This window comes from Artemia franciscana, chromosome 5 (assembly GCF_032884065.1).
Source record: "Artemia franciscana chromosome 5, ASM3288406v1, whole genome shotgun sequence".
NCBI lineage: Eukaryota > Metazoa > Arthropoda > Branchiopoda > Anostraca > Artemiidae > Artemia > Artemia franciscana.
In genome coordinates, this window is record NC_088867.1 from 28,143,191 (window position 1) to 28,161,005 (window position 17,815).

The 17,815-nt window shown below is 36.7% G+C and overlaps 1 protein-coding gene and 4 non-coding genes across 12 annotated transcripts in view; 2 read left to right on the forward strand and 3 right to left on the reverse strand.

Moving 5' to 3' along the window:
* Positions 1 to 1,731: 1,731 nt before the first annotated feature.
* Positions 1,732 to 17,815, reverse strand: part of LOC136027208 (PRADC1-like protein) — a 52,085-nt gene continuing 36,001 nt past the window's right edge. For 7 of the 8 annotated variants that reach the window (XM_065704232.1, XM_065704230.1, XM_065704231.1 and 4 more), the window contains exons 6-7: positions 16,178 to 16,344; positions 1,732 to 2,043 (exon numbers count right to left, since the gene is read on the reverse strand). In XM_065704232.1, coding sequence (XP_065560304.1) covers positions 16,227 to 16,344 — 118 coding nt within the window. In that variant the 3' untranslated portion in view covers positions 1,732 to 2,043; positions 16,178 to 16,226. Of the gene's footprint in view, positions 2,044 to 16,173; positions 16,345 to 17,815 lie in introns of all 8 variants that reach the window. The other variant, XR_010617539.1, reaches the window with a different exon arrangement.
* LOC136027795 (U2 spliceosomal RNA) lies at positions 5,971 to 6,159 on the forward strand. The gene has a single exon (XR_010617660.1). It is a non-coding gene; the product is annotated as a U2 spliceosomal RNA (small nuclear RNA).
* Positions 6,181 to 6,341, forward strand: LOC136027791 (U1 spliceosomal RNA). The gene has a single exon (XR_010617656.1). It is a non-coding gene; the product is annotated as a U1 spliceosomal RNA (small nuclear RNA).
* LOC136027793 (U2 spliceosomal RNA) lies at positions 7,280 to 7,463 on the reverse strand. Its single transcript, XR_010617658.1, has one exon. It is a non-coding gene; the product is annotated as a U2 spliceosomal RNA (small nuclear RNA).
* On the reverse strand, positions 8,764 to 8,926 carry LOC136027790 (U1 spliceosomal RNA). Its single transcript, XR_010617655.1, has one exon. It is a non-coding gene; the product is annotated as a U1 spliceosomal RNA (small nuclear RNA).

Here is a 17,815-nt window from a genome sequence, read left to right on the forward strand (position 1 = left end):
ATTCTTCGCTGTCCCATTGTCTGTGCATATAAATAGATTGTCAGGTTTACTGACTCTTGAACATGCAACATATAATTGTCCATGGGAAAAACAATCCGTATTCAGATCTATGCCTCATTATTCTGATGATGTGTCCCTGTGTCCCGGTCGTCATTTATTTTCCCTGTGTCCCGGTGTCCCAGTTTGTAATTTCTCTTTGAGTGTCCCGGTCGTCATTTCCCTGTGTCCCGGTGTCCCGATCGTCATTTGTGTCCCGGTGTCCCAGTCTGTAATTTCTATTCGAACAATCCCTGTGTCCCGGTCGTCATTTATATATCCCGCCTGTGCCCCCGGCGTCCCCGTTGTAGTTGTGTCCCGGACGTCATTTATATTCCCTGTGTCCCGGTCGTGATTTGTGTCCGGGTGTCCCAGTCTGTAATTACTCTTTGAGGTTCCCGGTCGTCATTTATATTCCCTGTGTCCCGGTCGTCATTTGTGTCCCGGTATGTAATTTCATCAGTTGACAAACATGACGTCAGTCGACAAACAACTTCATGACGCATACAGCTGAATCCTTATAATGACGTCAGTCGACAAACATGACGTCAGTCGACACACAAACATGACGTCATTCGACACACACACACACAGACAACTTATTTTTATATATATAGATAATAGGCCCATGGACACAAAGCAGGGGAGCAAAAGCCCCCCTGGGAAGCAAGAATATATTAAAATAAACTTCCAGAAATAATTTCGAAGTAAAGACTGGCAAGTTGTTTTAGAATAGTCTTAGTTTAGACGTTGATAAGCATAGAGCATCAGATTTTCGCTAACGAAAGGTTGTTTCGAATATGGAATTCAATGTACAAAACTCCACTTTTTTGCAGCTAGCAGCTTGAAACTTTTACATCTGGGTTATTCTATACGCTGAACCTGATGCAGTGATTTTCGTTAAGATTATTTGACTTTTAGGGGGTAGTGAAGATTGTTGCAGTTGTTCAATTACGAATAATTTGTCAACATCTTACTGATGGTTTTACTGAAAACTGATACGCGTGAAAAGCTTCAAAAGTATGTCTTAAATTCCTGAATGGAAATTTAGGAACTTAAGACAAATTCATAAATGGCTCGAAACGAGTAAGACGGTTTAAGTGACAAGCTGCAGCTGCTCGTAGAGCTTGGAATTTACACGTGAATGAAAGTCTCAGAGATGGACCTAGAAAGATTTTTTCAATTTAACTTATAAAGCCACTTCCTGCTTGTAAGGCTTAAAAGATAACGGGAAGACTTTCTTCAACTTAGGTTGAAGAGTGCTTTTCCTCGACTGTAGGCTCTGTCAAGACGGTTCCCAAAATTTAACCTGTACTCCAAGTCGAATTTGTCGCCTATAACCGACATGTAACAAGAGTGTAGAAAGTCAGTGTTGAAAAGAGAAGGGAAGGTGTAAACTTATAGATGCCTTCCTTTGCCCTAGTTTGGATGTAGATCCATTCCTCAAAGTTTCGTTTACCTAGCATACCGTTATGAGTAAGCAAAAAGCCGGTTTTCTGCATATTCACTTACATTTTAAAATAGAAAAGCTATTTAGTAAAAAAAAAACTCACAAGGAAAAAAAAGACGAAAGCACAGTAATTATGTGTCCTTTGGCGTCCGGATGATTCAAGCATGTTTACCAAATGCTGCTATGCAGCTGGAATTTTATTACACGACCTTAGCTCCTAATAACTGAAAAAAGGAAGAACAAAATTCCACATAAAAAATTTATTGAAAGGATTGAAAGACAAATTGAGGCAATTTAATGACATTGCAAAGTCAATACAGCACTCTCACTCTAGATTATTCAATTCCCACATATAATGAACAATATCCACCAGACTAGCAACAGTAACATGCTGAACCACAAAATTTACAAATCAACATTTTAGTTCGCACAATTTGTAAAATTATTATCTCCCATACTTTCCAAACCTTGAAGCTTTAGAATTCCATTACCATATTGTTCTCCATCTGAATTTTCGACTAGTTCTATTTGCACAGCATGTAAACAGAATCAATTTCCTGCAAATAGAATTTAAGAATTGATTATAACAGCCAATTTCTATACTTGTTGTATATATATATATATATATATATATATATATATATATATATATATATATATATATATATATATATATATATATATATATATATATATATATATATATATATATATATATATATATATATATATATATATATATATATATGTATTATATGTGTAGATTAGAGGCCTAAAAATAGTTTAGAGATCGTTCACCGCTCTTTTCTCCCCACTGGTAGGCAAGTTCCTGAGCATGTTAATATGTTGATTCTTAGTCAGAATTTCAGATTCAAGCAACAATTTGAGTAAAAATATAAACCAAGCATATGAAAAAGTGCACTATGTCACAGTAAAATAAATCATCCAAGAACTCTGATGACGTAATTAGATATCGATCCAAATGGCCAAAGCTTAACAGAAATCTATGCGTTTATGCTTTTTTGTTGTTTTCCAACCGCCTATTCATAATTTTTATTTTATGATAAAAATTTATTAAATCGTTAAAATTAAGGTGTAAAAGAAGTTGAAGAGGTGGAGTTTTGTCAATAGCTCCTGATTATCTAGGATAGGCCATTTTATGCTTTTTATTCTTGAACATTGAACCTGCATTGGAAAGAACTTCCTTCTGTAAAACAGCTCTCACGACCCAAATCACAATAGGGAAATTTTACGTTGCTAAAAAAGCCCCCCCCCTCCCCCAGAAAAAAGAACTGATGAAATAAATCATTAAGATCATCAGGTTTTATCATACAACTAAAACATAAGTGTTCTGTGAATAATTGATGTTCGAACGTTGAGTTTAGCTCTTCCCTGGTCTTGGGGGTCTCACATCAAGTGTTAAAAGCCAGAAATTTCAAAACTAAGTTACAGAGCGTTGAAAAAATCTTTTAATTCTGATCTGCCTTATTTGGGAAAGTAATAGCAAGACTTAGGGATGTATACCCCACATCCAGGAAGTACTGGGAAGGGGGCTAATTGGGACTTTCGGTGGGAAGATCAAAAAGAAACATACGAGATTTACCGAATCTACTAGGAAAATCGGAGATGTCCTGTCTGAAAGACATTTCAAAAATACTTCCTAGTTAGAATTTGTTAATTTATGTAAATTTACATCAAAATATGGGAAGTCTGAGCGTAGACACCTATTAGATATTAAAGATAGTCAAAATTTTACCTAATGTTTTGAAGCAGATATTTGATGAAACTAGAAAGTTTTGAAGATCACCATGTTTAGAATGTTTTACAAATTTTAAGAAACTTTAAAGATTTCTAAGTTTAGCCCATCTGTTAATCACAAATAACGTATTAATATTAACATCATAGTTTTTATACATGTAGGTTCCTTCAGTTTAACGAAATTAGTTTTAATTATTCCCAAAAAAAACTTTTTTGTATCCACAATGTTGTTAGAGATGGTTTACTGTTCTTTTGTTTTATATTTGCTTGCTTTGTAAGAATTAGTCTAACAAAAATACTCAACGAATATGGATTTTAAAGCTGTAAATTTACTAATTTTTTTAATTTATTTTGTCAAAAATTTCTTTTGTCAAAAAGATAGTTATAATACTATAAAAGATATAAAAAGAATACTATAAAAGCGTTATAACTTGCAAAAGAAAGAGTTTGGTGATATTTAATACAATTTTCTAACACGAAAGTCTTCTAGGGTAGGCTTCCAGCCGCCTCTTTTCTCCCCCACTGGTAGGCACGATCCTGAGCATGTTAATATTTTGATTCTTTGTGAGAATTTCAGATTTAAGCAACATTTTGAATGAAGATAGAAACCAGCAGTAGTATCTAAAGCTGCAAGAAACCGATCAACAGATTTAGCTTTTTCAGAAACATTGGACCTTCTAGCCAAATGCGACAGGAAAAACATTCAACTTTTATCCTTTGTTATCTCACACTGGGCTTTTTGGAGATAACATGCAATCTTTTTACGTTTTTGCACAGCGGCGTAAGTGTGAGTATCTTCAAAATTGTAAAATTTTTGTACGCAAATTCGGCAGTATCTGCCAAATAGAGAGGCACAGTATCAGAACCAAATAAAGTCAAAAGAGGTGTAAGGCAAGAAAGTATTCTTAGTCCTTTCATTTTCAGACATGCAATCTCTAAGATTCTAAACCACATCTCTTAATCTCTTCTACTTTGCAGTACCAACTTATGTTACATAGCTTACGACGATCATGTTCTTCCGCTCAGCAGATCGAAGGCAGACTTGTAAGGTAACCTGAATAGAGTGCAAAGTGAATTTCGGTCTATCGGACGTATCGAAAAGTATGAGTTCCTAAGTTTCAACACAGCTAAAAATGACAGGTTTACCCGTGGAAATTATTCGGTTCCTGTTGTGTCATACTTGAAATATCTTGGCTTCATTATTTCAGAAAAGCTGCACAAAACCAGGCAAACCGCTGTGAAGGTCACAACCGTCGCCATTAAACGTGATTACAAGACTGTTGTTCCAAATGGGGGTGGTACTTCAGGATATCGCTTGCTTCAATTTATCGTTCAGTGTACCAACCCTACGTTAGTTCCCTCGCCAGTGCGTTTAATCTACTTACCGAGAGTGACACCGGTAAAATCGATAGGTGCTATCTTAGATAAGCAAAGTTTCTATTGTTTATTCCTAAGCGGTGCCAAAATTCTCGTCATGAAAAATTTGGAATTATGAATCCAGTCAAAGAGTGGTCGTCAACTTTCTTTTGACAAAATGTGTCGAAATGCTAATTTTTTAATCTGTCGAGGTAGAAACGTGTGTTTCTTTAGGAATGAGAACGTTACTACACCTCCTTGAGGCTAGTATGTAGTGTAACATCCTATTTGAGGAAAAACAAAAAGTGATCCTTATGTGTACCTCATGGGCTCCTAAGCACCAGCCGATATACTCATATGTGGTATACAGCGGAAAGAGTAGAGAAAATCCTGCTACAAGACGATACTGTATGAATTAAATATGAGTGGTGGTTTGACCTCAATTTGAGGTTCTCATTTCGAGAATATCGAAGACGTCGCAAGAATTGTGAGCCCTACTGAAAATCCAACATCTCAGGATCAAAAATACAAAATTTGCTTCGATTGAATATCTAAACACCGTAGGATGACGATCATTTTCATACTAATTCTGGCGGCTCTCCTGTACGGGTTATCTTCGATATAGTTAGCAATCAAGTTCTGTAACTGACCTTCAGTAACACTGTCAGGAACGAAAGGGGCAATTCCATAATGGACTGAAACTTTTAGCTCTAGTCTTAGCGATTGGTCCTTAGATTTGATAGCATCAGCTACAGCAGTAGCTTCATTTTTATTACTTACGACGAGGCGCCAAGTATCTTTTCCGGTCTAACCTTAGTTACTGCCAACTTTGAGTCACCACACGTTATCAATAAAAGTCTTGCGGCTTTTGGCTTCTTTCAGCTCTTTAGATGGATTCTTTAATATAACGGCAAAAGAGGGTCTGGATGACTGTGTGGAGGCTTGAGACAAAGAAGGTAACGGGTTGCGGTTCGACAGGACATAATTACCGAATTTGACATATAGTTCGTCAACTTTACGGTTAAACGTAGTAATTGATTCCCCTGTGACAACTGGTACTTCGTCAGGCTCGTACAGCGCGAAACGTGGTAGTAGTATCTACTTTTCATCACAATTTTCAAGAATTTTAAGCATGTCCAGACAGTTATATGCAGCTTTCTGTTGGTCATTTGGGCGATTCATTCAATTTGCAAAATTTCACAAAATTTTCTTTCCTTCCATTAACGCATCATTGCTAAAAAAAAAGTCCGCCCCGGTTTTCGCAATATCGGCGTGAACATTCCCCACATTGCGTGAGCAACCGCAAATAAATTTGCGGCCAGATTTTTTTCTCGTATTTTTATAAGCTCTTTGACAATCCTTGCGCAATTATCGCTTCTCAGCCTTTGGGCAAAGACAGTGTAGTAGTTGTTCTCATCATCTTAATATCTAATCCGGTCCATACATAGGGTCCAATTTATTAAACTGATTTTTAGAAACCAGAGGGATGTCGGGGCTTGCTCTGCTCCCTCCACGTGTTGTTCCGGTATTGCAGTATCTGTGGGATCGGCGCACCCTTATCTAGGGGATTCATATATATTATAGTCACCAGGCTGGAGAACTGCCTTGTTCATGAACGAGGCGCTCCCAGGGTTAGGGCTCTTCATTACACTTTGGATTGACTGACCCCTGAGAATATTCCGAAATTGGGTAACTCAATAGCGTAATTTTTTGTGGGGGAATGCTTTTTCGTGAACCGGGGTCTATACATTGTAAAATATCATCCTTTAGGTTCTTTCACGTTTCATATATCATTTGGTTTAAAAGAAAAACTACACAATTTGTTGTTATTGTTAAGACGATAATGCGACATGTAAACTTGATCTTTTAGGCCTTTTTGAAAAACATAATTTCTTGATAACTTCATATGTTTGAAATACGGTGGAAAAATTGTCATTGAAAAGGGGCGTGTTTTCTTGGGTGTTTTATTAAAGAAACTGAAAGTACAACACAATTCGCATTCCCTGGGAATGTATAGCTGGGATCGGTTCACCCTTATCCAGGGAAAACCTAAGCTCATCCCTGCCAGTGTTTTTTACTATCAAGCATTTCAACTCTGATGCATTTATAAATTGTTGATAGAGAAATTTTAGAATCGTTAAACTATTTGATATAATTATAATTGATTTTAAAAAACAGATCAACATTTTGAATTGAAAGCACGGCCTTCATCCGCAAGCTTGGCAGTTGTAGCAGGGAGGAGGGAGAGGGAGAAACTTCTCGACGCGGATTAGTTCATACTCGATTATCGCTGCCGAGGAAATGACTGCTAATAAGTCGTCTCGACGTGAAAACCGAAGCTTAAAGGACCTAGTTTTGCCGATAGATTCTACAGTACCCTGCACCCCCGATACCAGAGTTGAACAGGTCATTCGCACTCTAACATTCTGTGTCCCATATCAGATATGAAGCTTAGCCACCCAATTGCATGTGGCTGTTATTTCAGAGAGTATTGAAATACTGGTCTCTCATCACCAACACCAAGCTTTTAGTTCGAATTTTGACGAGTTTTTTACAAATCAATTATAAGTCTCAAATAGCTTAACGACCAGTCGACTAGCAATTTAAAATTATGCATTAGAGTTGAAATACTTCATAGTGAAAATTAAATAGCGGCCACGAGCTTAGGTTTACCCTACACAAGGGTGCGCCGATCCCATAGATACTGCAATACCGGGTCGACGCGAAGAGGGAGAGGAGCATACCCTTCCGGTTTCTAAAAATCAATTGAATAAACTGGGCCCTATGTATGGACCGTATTAGATATTAAGCTGATGAAAACAAATACTACACAATGATCTTTGCCCAAAGGCTGAGAAGCGATAATGCGCAAAGATTGTCGAAGACCTTACAAGAATACGAGTAACAAAGTTTGGTCGTAAACTTATTTGCGGCTGCCATCCTTAAATAACATTTAATTAATTTATAAGCTTATTTTGCATTTTTCAAACAGTTCAAAACTTATCACACCATCTAAAAGTTAATTTTAAAATTTCTATGGTAAGCAAAAAATTATCAAGTCATACAAAATTGTCATCTTTAACACTACATTACCTGTAAGTTATAGTCCAGCTCAGAGACAAAAGTGGAAAAGACAAAATAAGAGCAGCAAAAAAAAAGAATATAGGCCATAAGTCAGAGACACGTAATTTTGCCATTTAGCAGCCAATAGTCGGAACTAGTGTTGATAAATGGTGTCAATTCATGGTAATTAGTAGGAGAAGGGATAAAAAAAAGTTTTTAAAATCCAGAGAGGAGAATTCTGTTAAAAAAAACAAATTGTTTCTGCAGTACCTTCCCCCCCCCCCCACGATCACGAAGTTGAACAGATCATTCGCACTCCAATATTCTGGGCCCCGTGTTCTTATAAGCTTGTGATTTTAGGCTCAATTTTTTCAATATATTTCAAACATGTGACTTTATCAAGAAATTATCATTTGCATACAACTGCATACAAACTGTCATTTAAAGCAAAACAATGATCAAGTCTCCGTGGCGAAATCGATTAAGGCGCGAATGGAGCAGAAGCCATCTCTTAAAAATGGAAAAGTCCCCTTAGACAAAGATTGTTTCCCTGAAAATAAAATTTACTTAAAATTTTATTTTATTGAAAATAAAATAAAATTTAAAATTTTGAAAATATGTATGATGAAGGCCGTGCTTTCAATTCAAAACGTTGATCTGCTTTTTTTTAAATCAATTATAATTGTCTCGAACAGTTTAACGATACTAAAATTTCTCGATCAACCATTTGCAATTGTATCACAGTTGAAATGCTTGATAGTAAAAAAAAAACACTGGCAGGGATGAGATTAGGTTTTCCCTGGACAAGGGTGAACCGATCCCAGATACACATTCCCAGGAAATGCGATTTGTGTTGTGCTTTCAATTGCTTTAATAAAACACCCAAGAAAACACGCCTCTTTTCAATGACAATTCTTCGAACCTATTTCAAACATATGAAGTTATCAAGAAAATATGTTTTTCAAAAAAGCCTAAAAGGTCAAGTTTACATGTCACATTATCGTCTTAACAATAACAAAAAATTGTGTAGTTTTTCTTTTAAGCTAAATAATATGTGAAATATGAAAGAACCCAAAGGATGATATTTTACAATGTATAGACCCGGGTTCACGCAAAAGCATTCCCCCACAACAAAAATTACGCTATTGAGTTAACCAAATTCGGGGTATTCTCAGGGGTCAGTCAATCCAAAGTGCAATGGAAAGCCCTAATCCTGGGGGCGTCTCCGTCATGAACAAGGCAGTTCTCCAGCCTCGTGAGTATAGTATGTGCCGATTCCACAGATCCTGCAATACCGGGACAACACGCGGAGGAAGCAGAGCAAGCCCCGACATCTCTATGGTTTCTAAAAATCAGTTTAATAAACTGGACCCTATGTATAGACCGTATTAAATATTAAGCTGATGAGAACAAATACTACACTGTATCTTTGCCCAAAGGCTGAGAAGCAATAGTTGCGCAAGGATTGTCAAAGAGTATGAGGCACTTTTGACTCATCTCACCAAAAGTGCACATATTGCCTTTTGGTGAGATGATCTTCCCCTTTAAGCATTCTTTGAAGTTTCAACTTAATACCCAAATCAGTTCTTGAGATGCGCGGTTTTAACAATTTTCATACCCATAGAATCTTTTGATTTAGCTCGAATTTCCCCTCAATACTGTAAATAAAGTAGTATGGTAGTAGTAATGGTGGTAGTTGTGGTAGTATTGGTAGCATGCAAATATTGCCTTTTTGATTATATCCCTTATCATTTTTTGAATTTTCCAAATTAATATACTCAGTTATTCCTTTGTTACACCCTTATGACAATCCTTATACACATAATGTGTTTTGATTTAGTTCAACACTCCCCTCAAGATTCTCTGAAAGGCTCACCTAAGTTTACCCCGTCTTCTTGGAAAGTAAAGTTCAAACATGCATACCTTTCTCATTAGCATATACTGTGTGTAGACAATGAACGAGTTGCCTAGCTTACAGCCCTTGTCCCGAGGGCAATGGGGAGGTTAACAACCCCAAAGACATAATTACTGGACCTTTTAACAAAGTTGAACAAAATAGATCTCTTAAAATTTCGATCGGATATGTTTTGGGGAATGATAGGCTTGGGGGGGATTGATTGCCCTCCATTCATTTTTGACTCGTAAAAAGGGGACTATAACTTCGGACTTCCAATAAATTGAGCTCCATCCGATCCAAAGCGTATATGACCACCCGTTCAATAAAACTTTATATGCCGCAGGGCATACCTTACAACCCTTGCCCATGGGCTCTGAGGCATTGTGTGAAAATAATGTTTATGCCTCGTAAGGGATTTTTCCGTTTTTAAGGGATGGCTTCCACTCCATTTGCACCTTAACCGATTGCGCCATGGAGGCTTGATGATTGTCTTGCTTTAAATGATAGTTTGTCTGCAGTTGTTGTGTTCATATCTGATAATTTTCATTTTGATTAATTTTTTTTTGATTAATTTTTAATTAATTTATTTGATAATTTTAAAGAAATGTGATCAATTTCTTGATAAATTCACATGTTTGAAACATTTTGGAAGAATTGAGCTTAAAATCTTTAGCATATAAGAATATGGGGCCCAGAATATTAGAGTGCGAACGATCGGTTCAACCTTTGGATCTGGAGTTGGGGGTACTGCAGAAACAATTTGTTTTTTCTTTAAAAAAAATTCTCCTCTCGGGATTTTCGAAAATGTTTTTTAATCCCCTCCCCTAATAACTACTGTGAATTGAGGCCATTGATCAACCCAAGTTGATTTTGTCTTTTCCGCTTTTGTCTCTGAGTAGGACTACTTACAGGCGATTCAGTTTTAAAGATGACAATTTTGTCAGCGGTCATGATAAAATAATTAATAAAAAAACACGTTTTAAATGTTTTCACTTTTTTTTACCTTCATAAATAAAAATTATCACAACTATAAGGAATAAATATCAGTATATGTCAATTAAACTGACAATCCACGGCCATTCGTTTTTTTTCTTTGAGTAAAGCGCAAATTATTTTATGGTCTTGAGAAGGCAGGGGGGTTATCAGCCATACTGATGTTAATTTTTGCTCGTTGTGAGCTTGATTCGGCTATTTATTATAATTTCTCTTCTTTTTTAGTTTCATTTATTTATCGATAGTGATTTGTGGTAGTTTTACGCTTGGAAGATTATTTGACCTTATTTTCTCTCATATTTGGCTAAATGGAGCTCTTAACTTTTCTTTGAAAAACTTGTTTTGCGGAAAAAGTTTTTAAATTTACTTAGGCTTTTTACTTGAGTTACTCTTCAAGAATGATTAAATTTTAGAAAAAAGATTCAGGAAAATAATATTTAAAAAAGAGATACTTCTAAAATACTTCCGCAAGTACTAAAGAGATGGAAGAAGCCCAGAGTGATTTTTCAAGAATTACTGCCATTTAATCAAAGTAGTTGGTTGGAAATATATTTAGTCAAAATAGGCGGTGGGAAAAACTATATTTAAACAATTCTAATTCTAAATATTTTCACAAATATTACAGAGATGGAAAAAATCCTTCAATTGTTTTTAAAAAATCATCGGTTTTTATGGCACTTGGTATTAACCAAGTGACATAATATGTCACTTGGTTATAGCAATCGCCAATTCTGTTGGTTCCGGTTTTGCTACTTTAGGCACTTCCAGGTAAGCTAGGACGATGAAATTTGGCAGGCGTATCAGGGACATGACCAGCTTAAATTAGAAATAGTCGTTTTCCCAATTTGACCATCTGAGGGGAGGGAGTGGGGGGCCGGTTAATTCGTAAAAAATAGAAAAAATGAAGTAAATCCCGACTGAATCTGATGAGCTTGGGGGGAGTTGGAGGGGGGGAACCTAAAATCTTGGAAAACACAGAGTGGAGGGATCGGGATGAAACTTGGTGGGAAAAATAAACACAAGTCCTAGATACATGATTGACATAAACGGAACGGATGCGCTTTCTTTGGGGTATTTGGAGGGTGGGAGGGGGGTAATTCTGAAAAATTAGGAAAAATGAGGTATTTTTAACTTACGAAACGGTGATCGGATCTCAATGAAATTTGATGTTTAGAAGGATATCGTGTCTTAGAGCTCTTATTTTAAAACTTAACCGGATCTGGTGACATTGGGGGGGGGGAGTTGGGAGGGGGAAACCTAAAACTTGGAAAACACTTAGAGTGGAGGGATCGGGATGAAACTTGGTGGGAAAAATAAACATAAGTCCTAGGTACATGATTGACATAAACGGAACGGATCCGCTCTCTTTGGGGTAGTTGGGGGGGGGTATTTCGGAAAAATTAGAAAAATGAGGTATTTTTAACTTACGAACGAGTGATCGGATCTCAATGAAATTTGATATTTAGAAGGATATCGTGGCTCAGAGCTCTTATTTTAAACCCGACCGGATCTGGTGACATTGAGGGGGGGAGTTGGGAGGGGGAAACCTAAAACTTGGAAAACACTTAGAGTGGAGGGATCGGGATGAAACTTGGTGGAAAAAATAAGCACAAGTCCTCGATACATGATTGACATAAAAGGAACGGATCCGCTCTCTTTGGGGTAGTTGGGGGAGGGGTTAATTCTGAAAAATTAGAAAAAATGAGGTATTTTTAACTTACGAACGAGAGATCGGATCTCAATGAAATTTGATATTTAGAAGGATCTCGTGTCTCAAAGCAATTATTTTAAATTCTGACTGTATCTGGTGACATTGGGGGAAGTTTGGGGTGGGGGAACTTAAAATCATGGAAAACGCTTAGATTGGAGAGATAGGGATGAAACTTGATGGGGAAAATAATCAGAAGTCTTACATTCGTGATTTACATAATTGGAACGGATCCGCTCTATTGGGGGGGGGGGGTCGATTATGAAAAATGAGAAAAAATGACGTATTTTTAACATACGAAGGAGTAATCGGATCTTCATGAAACTTCATAGTTACAAGGATCTCGTAACTCAGATCTCTTATTTTAAATCTCAACCGGATCAAGCGTAATTGGGGGGGGGGGGCAGTTGGGGGGACCGGAAATCTTAGAAAATACTTAAAGCGGTGAGATTAGGATGAAACTGGATGGGAAGAATAGAAACCTGTCTAAGATACGTGACTGACATAACCGGACCGGATCTGCTCTCTTTAGTGGAATTGGGGGGGGGGGAATTTTGAAAATAGAGGTATTTGTAACTTACGAAAGGGTGACTAGATCTTAATGAAATTTGATATTTAGAAGGATCTTGTGCTTTAAAGTTCTAATTTTAAATTTCCGACCAGATCCTGTGACATTGGGGGGAGTTGGGGGGGAGGAACTGGAATTTTTGGAAAACGTGAAAATTGGGGTATTTTTATCTTACGAATAGATGATCGGATCTAAATGAAATTTGATTTTTAGAAGGAATTTATGTCTCAGAGCTTTTATTTCAAATCCCGACCAGATCTTTTGACATTGGGGGGTGTTGGAGGTGGAAATCTTGGAAAAACACTTAGAGTGGAGGAATCGGGATGAAGCTTGGTGGATAGAATAGACAAATGTCCTTGATACGTGATTGACAGAATCGTACTGGATTTGGTCTCTTTGGGGGAGTTGGGGGGAGGGCTTCAGTGATTTGGCGAGTTTGGTGCTTCTGGACGTGCTAGGACGATGAAAATTGGTAGGCGTGTCAGGGAGCTGCACAATTTGACTTGATAAAGTCGTTTTCCCAGATTCGACTATCTGGGGGGCTAAAGGGAGAGGAAATATCAGAAAAAATTAGGTATTTATAACTTACGAGTGGGTGATCAGATCTTAATGAATTCTGATATTTAGAAGGACATCGTGACTCAGAGCTCTTATTTTAAATCCTGACCGGCATTAAGCCTCTTATTTTCCTTTTTAAATCAATCTATTGATTCATATAATTTTGTTAGAGCTCATACCATATGATCTCTTGGCTCTTAGCTCTTCTCGCCTCGTCACAAGTGCCATATGAGCTCTTAGCTCTTGTTAATCAATGAAATGGTTAAAAGTACTATATGCTTAGAATGATTGCAGAAGACAGATAACATAAAGGTCCTTAATTATTTTGTCAAAAGTATCAAATACAACGTTTGTAATTACTATATTTCCAAAATTTAATTGCAAGATAGTTGTATGACACTCAATTATCCTACGAAGCGGTTGACTTCTAATCAAATGGTGGGGGGGACAGGAAATACTGCATCTATTGAAAAACTATTTATACCACACTTCTGAAATATAAAAGAGATGGAACCAAATTCCTCAACTATTGTTTATGGTTAATTGTATTTTAGTGTACATCGGCAGTTGGAAATAGCACATTTCGTAAAAAAGTAATTCTAGCAGTCCCCCAAAACATCAACAATACAGAAGAAAGAAAGTAAATAATTTTTCAGACAGATAAGTTTTATCCTATACTGCACTTTGATTGCCAATATTTTGACAACATCGGACTTTTAAAATAGTTCAGTTCAAACTAATCTAATAAAAGTTGCTGTGTATACAATGTTGGTGGGAAATGAAATATTAAAAAATAATAATCCTAAAATATTTTCAAAAATACTAAAGAGGTAAAAAAGAAGACGATGCAACGTTGAAAGGGCCATGACTCTTCTTTGGTCCACTAGTTATCTAGGTCGTTGCATAATGTTGGTTCAAACAATTTGAAACATGCCTAAATCTCTGCTAAGAAGTTGAAAGTAGGAGGGAGGAGGTAGTAGAGGCGAGAGACCTGTTTTAGTCCTCCAGTCATACATACCTAAAATACTTCCACGGTTCTGGTCACAAAAAGTAGCAGTTTTTTTTTACTTTTTGCTGAAAAATTGTTTCTTTTTGTGTGGGGTATGGGGGGGGCAGGGTTGTGAGGTGAATATCACGATAATTTTATACAGTTGACCTTTACGGTCCTTATTCTAGCAAGTTTAACAGTTTGGGAAATCCCCAACTTATAAATCCCGAAGCCTTGTAGCGCTCAGATTGATAAAAGCCAAATGAATATGTCGAGCTGGGACTTCATTATTTGGCAGATGCTCATGAAGTAGTCAGATGTGGTTTTAGGGGGGGGAGGGGGCAGAGGAAGTACTTGCTCCGGACACAGAAATTTTAGGAGCACAAAACCTCAAAAAAAGTAATGTAATATTTATGATCATTTTATAATTTTGAAATTTTATTTTTATAAAACAAAGTAGATGGTGAAGTTGGAAACAATTATAAGCAAATTGAATAAAAAATTTTCACCTTCCCCATATATTCATCACCATTCCTTGAAAATAAAAGCAAGCAGACCAAATTAATTAATTACACGTTCTTAGAATTAATTTGCGATTCGGAGACGAATGGGTCTTAGCAAACGTAAGAGTTGCCTATCAAATGTATTAGCGATTGCAGTGCTGGTGGCCAGTAGTGAGCGGTCGTTTAACAAACTTACTGGGGACGTCCTATACTACTTATGATGAAGGTTTGGCTAGACTTGAACTCACTACATTGGAATCACGACGTCACTTCCTTACCATGAACTTCGGGCACAAGTGCCTTAGTTCCGACTATCATCGACGTCTTCTTTCCCCCTTCAAAGAAAACCCCCCAATCCTTCCCAATACAAGACTTAACGCTCGTAGAGCTCCAAATACTCAACTTGACTTGTGTCCCCAAATGTTGACAATGAGGTACAAAAACTCTTTCGTTCCCTATTTTGTTTCGCATTTTAATAATTGATTTAACTTTGTAACTATGTTTATCCCTTAAAATTTATTTTATCATTGTAATTATAATTGTTCTGACGTGCTTATGCTAGCTTGTGTGCTATTTTAGCCAATAAATCATGTTCTATTCTATTCTAATATTAACGTACGTACTTCAGATCGACTAGGGGCCAGGGGTGACTAAATGATTTAGTGTTAATGAGCATAGAATGCGAAGAATTAGAACCAATCAGTTGGGATGAGACAATCAATAATTTTGCAGAGGCTAAAGTAAAAAAAAAAAAAAAATCGGATTTAAATAAATAGAAATTTTGTTAATAAATGAAAATTTCGCTAAAATTTGGCATGAAAATGTTTGGGGGACAGAGGAGGGCTCTAATCAAGATTTTGTCCCAGGCATAAGACAGGTCAGAATCGCCACTGGAAGCAGCTCCTTTCTGCACCAAGTCATGGTAAATTTTCGTGTTTTTGCACCACGTTACTAAAATCCTGCAGCTTGGCTTTAGCTTGTTTTGCATCAAATAAGTCTGCAGTTTAAACTTAGCTCTTTCAGCACCAAGTTTTGACGGACTTCCAGATCACCCTCCGTTTAGCTAGATTCAAGTTTAAACAAAGTGCAATAATCTTATCTTTCTGCTAATAACTTAGGCCGTAGAGAGGGGAGGGAATGTTAGAGGAGTCTTGATCCCCAATTAGTGCCTCCAATCCCACATATTTAAATTCCTTCCATGGATCTGGGCTACAAAAAAAAGGCTAATTAAATGCACATTCGAGTAATAATAAGCAAGCAATAAAGTTGAAAAATAACTTTTATTTGCCACTTACTTACTTGGTTTTAAGGTTTCACAAGGTATATCATCGTTACAGCAATATTTACACTACCAGACTAGCCACGGACTGAACCTCACCTTGGTTCCATACTTTGTTATGTTGACAGGGATGTTTATGGTGGCATGAAGAAGCTGTAGCCTTTCTAGTGTCCGCTTAATCATAACCCTGCAGAGAAAAAAAGGCTTTAAACGCTAATAATCTAAAACAACGACAGTTTTATTCAGACTCGTACCTAGGATTTTCCTTAGGAATACGAAGAAGAAGAATCAATACAATCACTTTATGGGAAGTAGGGGAGGGGGAGGGGTCGACTACAGAAAAGGTTTTTGGTTAGATCTCTTTTAAAGATTAAATAGCCAAGATATGCATATTTTATAAAAACATTCTTGTATCTTTTTCAAGGCATTGGATTAACCCACCATGTCCCATTTCTCTCTAGCTTCTATCATTAATGGTTCTTGATTTCCTTAAAATAAAAACTTTTTAATTCTATTTCTTAATAAAATTAATCGTGTAATACAATCGAACTGATTTTAATGGATACAAAATTAAAAATTGATTAATTTCACCACGCCGGATTTACTAGAGCCAGGTTCTTGGGCGGCACAAACGAGTGGTTAAGATGGTAGATTTCTTTATTACAAATGATGTAAATATTTTTTTTTTTGTTTAAAAGAAGATGTTAAAATATTTCAGTGTATATTCCGCAGTCAAAAAAGTGCTTGTTAATTCTTAAAAATGATTTAATCAAAAATTACCACTACAAAAGCGCTCACTTGATAAAGATCTACGTGTTTCCATATATTCGCGCCCGTATAGGCCTCACCATACTGTAATGATGGCTGCATACGGTTAGTGGTGGGCTAATTAGACGGCAAAGTGAGAGTCCCACTACACTAATTACAAGACGAAAGTTTTCGAAGGAAGGACAACCACACTTTCACCTCCCGTTTCTGCCCCCGTGCACTTCCACATTGGATCGGACCAAATTTCAAAACAGCTATTGTAACCAAACGGTCGAAGAGTTAAAAAGTCTGCCTCAGGGGAGGGGCATGATTATGGAGGCCCAGGGGCAAGGGCCACAAATTATACAAATTGTCCATTAAAAAAAGGCTTCATAAACATGTTACAGTTCGTTAAAATCTGTGACAGTAAGTAATGGAAGTAATTTGTCTTTATACAAATGGTTACGTTGCGATTATAAATAAAATATAATTTAATATAGACTTCCTTGAATACAGACATGCCTCAATCCGTCATTGTGTCAAATAAATTTATCTCCTGTTTTGTTGTAACTGTCAATCTACTTAAATAAATGAGGGTAAAATACGTTTCCAGTTTGTTATAGTTTTACAATCTTTCAGGACAAAACTACCTTTAAATAGTTTTTAACAGATCGGAGTATCTTCACATTTATGCCCAATAGCATTGTCGCCCTTTTCGGACTACATTTGTTGTTTTGCCACACAAGGCAGCCAAACTGATTGGCTTTCATTCCTGGTAGAAAAAAGAAGAAAAATAAATAAAATAAACAAGCTTCTTTGGCTATCCTTTGTGGGAAAGGTAAGAAATTGTGTATTTTTTTAGAAAGAGAGCCGATTCCTCCATTTTGTCTTATACTAGTACTGCTTCACAT